This window comes from Lactuca virosa, chromosome 5, assembly GCF_052849685.1.
Source record: "Lactuca virosa cultivar CGN04683 chromosome 5, Lactuca_virosa_CGN04683_v6, whole genome shotgun sequence".
Classification (NCBI taxonomy): domain Eukaryota; kingdom Viridiplantae; phylum Streptophyta; class Magnoliopsida; order Asterales; family Asteraceae; genus Lactuca; species Lactuca virosa.
The window spans coordinates 281109115-281116155 of record NC_136430.1 but is presented as its reverse complement, the minus strand read 5'-3'; the positions used below and the strand labels follow the sequence as shown (position 1 = coordinate 281116155).

Below are 7041 nucleotides of genomic sequence, written 5' to 3'. Positions count from 1 at the left end.
CCTAATTAATCCTATAAATCTGCAATGTTTGACATGTATTTTAAAATTTTGAAATTCTACAATACCATGTTTAATTTTTTTAAAATAAAACAATTAAATACTTATGTTTAAATCCTAACATCACTCAGCCTCTATGGTCATATAGGTTCTTCTAATGACTCGTGACACTAATCAGCTGCTGTTGATATAATTCATTAAGGTCTAACATTATACACTTCCATTATATATCTAATGGAAGAGTGTAAAAGTGATACTTCCATTATATATCTAATGGAAGAGTGTAAAAGTGATTTTGGCCGAGGCTTGTACCTTCTTTATGTCTAAAGAAAATATCAAAATACACATTCTGTCAATTAACACCACAAATCATTTCTAATTTTCTGTTTGTCGTTAAAGATGATAAAGTTGAAGTTGGTCGTCCATAACAAAGAAAAAAGCAACAAGGAAACAAAAAGAAAAGGCGGTCAACTCAAAAAATAAACCAAACAATATTAAAAATTTAATTAACGTCACCAAAGAAGAAGAAAGAAAATAAGAATTTTAATTCAAAATTCAGAAAACATGACAAACAAACAATTTAGGTATTATCAAATGTTATGTGATGTGATTTAACCGTCATCGGTTTGGTAAAAAAATATAAGTGTAACTTGTTTTGATTAAAGAACTAGTAACACATCATACAAAAACTCAATTTGCCGATAAATGAATTACAAGTTACTCGGTAAAAAAAAATAGCATTAATCCATCACTTATATTGAAATGCCTCCTTTTTCACTAGTCAAAATATAACGCATGTTATTTCATGGATAAAACTAGATCATCTGCAGGTGCAGATCAGCCGCCTGTTGGGCAAGCTCCACCACCATAGCCTCATCAAAGAACTTATTGATGCTCACATCCTCACTCATTCCCTATCAAAAAAAAAATTAAAAATTATTAGTATTTCAATATAGAGGGGTATTTTGGTCTTTTAAAAAAATGAAAATGAAATACCTTCCTACGCCTTGTTTTGACCATAAATTCACGTGCAAGGTACTGAATGGGGGCAGGCTCCAGTGGTCTTAATACAATGCTTTTGTCGAGTGGATCACCGGGAACAATGGCCCAGTGATCGAAAGCTGACAAGGCAAATGCTTGCCCTTGGGTATGATACCTTAAGTCTGTCTCAAAACCAAATGACTCGATTACAGGTAAAAATGCCTGAAAATTCAAAAATAATATATTAAGTTGAAGTTAGAAGAAACAAGAATAAATAAGGGAATCAATTGTAGATTTACAATACTCAATACTGACCTTGACTATATAGGCTGGAGTTCCTGGTTGGGGTACATCAGCAGTTATATGCCCACGTCTACGAGATAACACCGTGTATATAGCAGGAACACAATCTATAGGTGTTTGAATCTGAAATTTAAATTTAAATATATATTATTTAGATGATGATGAGGGATGAGAAGGGCATTTACGTCTTTTCACACAGATGAGAGATCGAGAACGAGAACGAGTCTATGTCAATGTCCCACCTTTGTCATGTCATAAGTAACAAATTAGGCCTAAATGCTGAAGTTTATTTAAAATTTCTAGAATATTTAGCTAGAGAAAAAGTAAAAATAATAATCGAGTGTAGCGTAATTACCTCAACATAATAGACAGGCTCCATAAGGCGTGGGGTTGCCATAAGAAAAGCTGAATAGGCAACACGTCGAGCTGTTGGAATGATTTGACCGGTTCCACGGTGTAATGGCTCTGGTGCAATTCTCGCATCTACTATTTTGAATTTAACATTACGGATCGGCTCATCACAAAGTGGGCCCTCACGTGCACCCCACTGGAACCTGTTTTGTTTATATATTATTTATATATTAGTACTATTAAGTCTCAAAACAAATTAAGGTTCAATATTCCATTCATTCCAAAAACCATATTCTCTTCTGTTACAAAATGATATTATTTCTACTTTCCTTATCAATCATTCACATTATCACAAGATTGTAATGTTAACAGATAAAAGATAAAAAGACCAACTTACCCTTGAACAATGGAATCCTTTACAGCATTCAACAAGCTTTTGTCAACTTCACTCGAGAGGGTATCGTCCAATAATATATTAGGACCCTGTAACATGATTAAAACATAATTTAAAATAACAAATATGAAATGATATATTTGGCTATTTGGTTTATATTTTTGTACCTGTTTATCGGGTCCAAAGGCCCATATAGATCTTGCAGCAAGAAGATCCCAATCATATTTGGTTTGGAAAAAGTCTCCTAATTTCTTTCTAGGCCAGTCCACACTTACAATACCATTCTCAATATCTTCTGCAAGTCCTCTCTCCAATGGCTCAGCAATCTAAACAATAAAAATAATATTAAATACAATTTTTTATTCAAAAAAAAAGAGAGAAAAAAGATAATTCCAAAGAAAGGGTGTATAGCTTACATACCATGGTAATTTTGTTTTTCTTGTTAGGAGTTTCAGCAAAGCATTTCATTGATGAAGACTCCACCACTGTTTCACAGAATGAAACAACTGGATCTGCCACCTGTTTGATACATAGAAATAAGTAAGAATCTGTTTGGATTGGATGTAATGGAATGACAAAAGAATGGAATGGAATTAGAAAAAGGTAATGGAATGAGTCATTATATTCCATGATCATGTTTGGTACAACTGTGCAAATGGAATGGATTTTCAAATGAATTTTTATGTTATATGTAAATACCATGTATATATTTTAAAACCACATGTAAATACAATTTATAGCTTTAACTCTACTCTAAGTATTACTTAATTAATATGAATGAATTTTTTATTTACAAAAAAAAAAAAAAAAAGATAAATGATCATTAGAGTGCAACTAAAATCATGATAGAAAGTATTAGAAAATAAAATAGTAATATAAGTAAAATTGTAAAAGTTTTTTCGTAAGAGATTTGTGCCCTTAACATTAATTAAAGAAAAATGGATTATATTACATTTTTTTCATTCCATCCCACAATGAAATGAAAAAGAAACATAATAAATGTATATTTTATTTGATTACAATTAACACATTTCTTATTTACAAAATTAAAAAAGAAACATAATAAATACTCGTTAAAACCCAAATAAAACTATAATAAAAAGTATATTTCCAAGTTATTCTTAGAAAACGAAACTGTAAATTTAATCAAAGTCGTAAAATTATTAAAAACGTTTTATATCATCAAAGATTACATTAACAAAAATCGATCACATTCCTTTTTTTTCCATTCCATTTTATGATGGAATGAAAATTATGAAAATGGAAAGAAGCACATTCCTTCAAAAATGATCCACTTCCACTCCATTCCATAAAACAAAACAGACACTTTTTTTCATTCCAATGAAATAAACCATTCCATTCCTTTCCCAAAATATAACTAAAAAAGTATATAGCAAATATGAGAAAATGAAAAATAATCAAATTACCTTAACTTCAACTTCTGAATACAGTTCCCTGAGATCCTTCATAATCGAATCAAGATACAACTCTCCAGTCCCCAAAATCGTATGTTCACCAGACTCCTCAACTTTAGTAATTGCAAGTGGATAACTCTTACTAATCTTCCTCAACCCCTCCACCATTTTAGGCAACTCACTTGGATTCAAAGGCTCAGTAGCTGTTTTCACCACAGGAAGTGTATTAAACTGAAGAGCCCTAAAAATACACACATCCTCATCATATTCCACATTACAAAGTGTAGCAGTTTTCATAATCGAAGCATCAACACCTTCAATCAAAACCCACGAGCCAGGTGGCGCTTTATTAATGGGTATCCTATATCGCGCTTGATACACCCATAATTTTGTCACTTCTTTCACAGTCATATCCTCTTCATCATCTGGTGAATACCCTTCTCCAAGAACACGAACAGTTTGCCCTGTGTGAAGTTCCCCACTATAAACCCTACCAAATGCATCAAAAACACTACAATCTGATTTGGGATAGAGTTTAGTAATGTTGACCATGAGTGGACCAGATGGATCACAATTTTCCATGGCTTTATAAATTCTTGAATCTTTGACTCCAGTGTAAATATGGTCAACCTTTCGAGGGGCAGCTTGTTTAGCAGAAGGGATGTGGTTGACCAACATGTCTGTAAATCCAGTAGCTGATCCAAAAACTGAACTACAAGCTAATCTAAGTAAAGGTCTTACATTTGATTTATATGCAGCATTGCTTAAAGTGACACCAAGTTCAGCTAAAGTTGTCTCCACACTCTTTTTATGTTCACCGATTACTTGACTGTAGATCTTGTAAAGTGGTTCTAAAATGAACTGGACAAATGACCGTTCTGCCCCTGCACTTGCGGCTTGTTTCTTTTTGAAAGCTCGAGTGGCGGGGTCGTAATAGTAATCTCCCCAAAGTCTTGAGGCGAATTTGTTGGCATCGAATGGGATTCCGTGAAGTTTGACATATAATTTGGCGAATGATTGGAGAGTGAAACACCACCCTGCACTTCCACTAGCGAAACAGAGGTTGCCAGCTGTCGGATCGATGACCTGGACGTTGCCAGCTGTCGATGAGACTGCGGTGATGTGGTTGTTGATGACTTCGATTGTGTGTCTTAGTTTATGGTAGGCGTCTCTAGGTGGTAGTTTGAGCTCTGTTATTAATCTGTCGACCTATATGAAGGGGTAAAATTGGAATTTCAGAAATGTATGTTACTATTATGAGTAAATAAATGCAAGTATATTGCTATTATACGTTAAGTATAAAGTAAAAAATTAAAAAGAATACCTTGTTTATCACAACTACAATAGGTAAACGCTCTTGAATTGCATGCCGGATTGCTCTCTCTGTATTCACCTGTTGATAATCATCAATGTTAAAGAATATCAAAAATTTCATGTTTATGAGTTTATGGATATAAAAAGTTTATATTTTGATGTAAAGATCAAAGAAATGTTGTAACAGATGACTTACCATGACGCCTTCAGCAGCATCTACAATCAAAACTGCCCCATCAGCAAGCCTAAGAGCAGCAGTCATTTCATCAGAAAAGTTAACATGTCCAGGGGTATCCATGATATTACACATGTAGGATTTTGAATTGCTGTCTTCAAGAACAAGTGACATAGGAACTGCTTTGATTGATATCCTTCTCTCTTGTTCATCTACCCTTGTATCAGTGTATCTCATGTGTTTTTCACTGTTTTGATCAAAAGTTGAAATATGGTGTGTTTGCTCAACTAACATATCCATGAAAACAGTCTTCCCATGTTGTAAGTGTCCTACCAAAGCAACATTCCTAACCAAAGTGGGATTTGATGAAAGGCCTAAGAGAAATTGGGTTGACACATAGGTGGATGAATCTTTAACACCAACTTCAAACTTAATGTCTCTTACTGGTTTGATTATAGGTAGCTCAAGGGGTTGTTCATCTTCATCCATAACTAGTGTTTCCACATCTTCACCATAGACTTCTTCTGCAGTAGGGTAATACTTTTTGTCCTCTGCAAGAACAATCTGATTGTCCATATCAACATCATCGCCAGTTGTCATCCATCCATTGGGTCCAGCAGTTCCATTCTCTTCATCGGAATCAGCCCTCTCGTCTTCAGGCTTTTCTTGGAGATCTTCATCTTCATCTTCTCTATCACTCTCTTGATCAGACTCGATTTCAGGGCCAATGTAGTTTCCAAACTCATCATACAAGCTGTCATCCATCCTGCTATTACCAAAAACTTAACAATTTCAGTATACATCTGTACCTAGCTAATGACAAATGTTATGTGATTTTTTTGTGAAATTTCGTACTTATAATGCTAACATTCTTTTAATTCCCATTATACAGATTAATATAGTTCACAATTATTTGTCAAAATTGCAGACTCCAATCCGTTTTAAAAGTAAGGTTAAATATTAATCTGCTAAACCTCCACGACCTTTCTCTTTGGGACCGAGGGATCATATTTTTTCGATTATAGACATACACAAGTTACTGAAAAAAACCAAAAGATACACTAGATTTCACAGCTTAAATCGAGCAGTTGCATAGAGAATGAAAAGAAACACCGCCTAACAGTAACTAAAGTGTTAATTAAGTTTACCTATTTAGGTTTTGCTCGATGCATATACTTTAAGAAAACAAATACAAAACCGTAACAATGAGCAGAAAATGTATGTTTGAACTTCAAGGTAGAAAGAAAGCTAACCTGAAGCGTTGCCGGATAAACTGCGAGTGGAGGGTCGGAGGAAGGGTTTCAGAGGTTAACGACAGAAGGGTTTAAACTCTGCGTGATAGTGTGGGAGAAGGGTTCAGATTTTACCCTTTGCTACGAATCCTAAAGGCGCTGTGGTCTAATTTAGTAGGTTTCAATTTCGCCGCCTAATCTTTTGAATAATTCCACTTTAAACCCTATATTTCTTTTAAATATGTTTCGATTGGTCCTAAAAAAGACCAAGAACAAACCGGTCTAAAAAAGACTAGACCAAAAAAAGACCAGATCAAGACCGTCTTCACTGGTCCAAAAAAAAAGGACCGTTCCAAGACCGGACCGACCCAAGATCGATCAAAGACTAATTTGAAATCAGTTTCAAAAAGAACTAGAAGTTAAAATTTATATACATATCATGTTTGTGTTAATTAGTACATGTTTTTTTACACAAATTATTTCTTTAACTAAAATTTAATTTATCATTTTTAGTATCATTTTGGTATTATTTATGTTTGTAAAAGAAAAAACTCTAAACCGAAATCCAAAAACTAAAAAACATCAAAGCCGAACGGAAAAGACACAAAAAAAACCGCTAGACCTGAAAAAAACAAAGACCGGGCCGAAAAATACCTGGTCCAAGATCGTTTGTAACCTGTCTGAAAAAGCAAGACTTTTCCAAGACCAGTTTTATATAATCAAATTATCACCATTCCGATGGGCAATGTACATTTTTAACTAAAATTGCGTAAAGGTCCAATGGGCCTCCCTTAAACATCCACAAGATTTTGAAGTGATAAAATAGGTAGGCCTGGACTCGTTGAACAATCAAGGAAAGGAGGGTTGAAGACACCTTTT

The 7041-nt window shown here is 34.0% G+C and overlaps 1 protein-coding gene across 2 annotated transcripts; it reads right to left on the bottom strand.

Annotated features, from left to right (window-relative positions):
* Positions 1-519: 519 nt before the first annotated feature.
* Positions 520-6312, bottom strand: LOC145114712 (110 kDa U5 small nuclear ribonucleoprotein component CLO). 2 transcript variants are annotated; one of them, XM_079050790.1, is made up of 11 exons: positions 6184-6312; positions 4952-5699; positions 4766-4834; positions 3454-4650; positions 2447-2545; positions 2194-2352; positions 2030-2115; positions 1637-1835; positions 1294-1404; positions 994-1200; positions 520-911 (listed from the first exon to the last, which is right to left on the bottom strand). In XM_079050790.1, the coding sequence occupies exons 2-11, from the start codon at positions 5693-5695 to the stop codon at positions 813-815; spliced, it is 2970 nt and encodes a 989-aa protein (XP_078906916.1). In that variant the 5' UTR covers positions 5696-5699; positions 6184-6312; the 3' UTR covers positions 520-812. The 2 variants fall into 2 exon arrangements, with proteins under 2 accessions (XP_078906916.1, XP_078906915.1); XM_079050789.1 differs by having other exon boundaries at positions 4952-5696.
* Between the last annotated feature and the right edge of the window lie 729 nt (positions 6313-7041).

Excerpts from the sequence above, each read along its gene's own strand:
- LOC145114712 (XM_079050790.1), bottom strand. The coding sequence starts at position 5,695 with ATGGATGACAGCTTGTATGATGAGTTTGGAAACTACATTGGCCCTGAA. Across the intron at positions 2,353-2,446 it reads AGAAAAACAAAATTACCATG|ATTGCTGAGCCATTGGAGAG; the intron begins GTATGTAAGCTA and ends TTTATTGTTTAG. Across the intron at positions 912-993 it reads TCAAAACAAGGCGTAGGAAG|GGAATGAGTGAGGATGTGAG; the intron begins GTATTTCATTTT and ends TTTTTTTGATAG.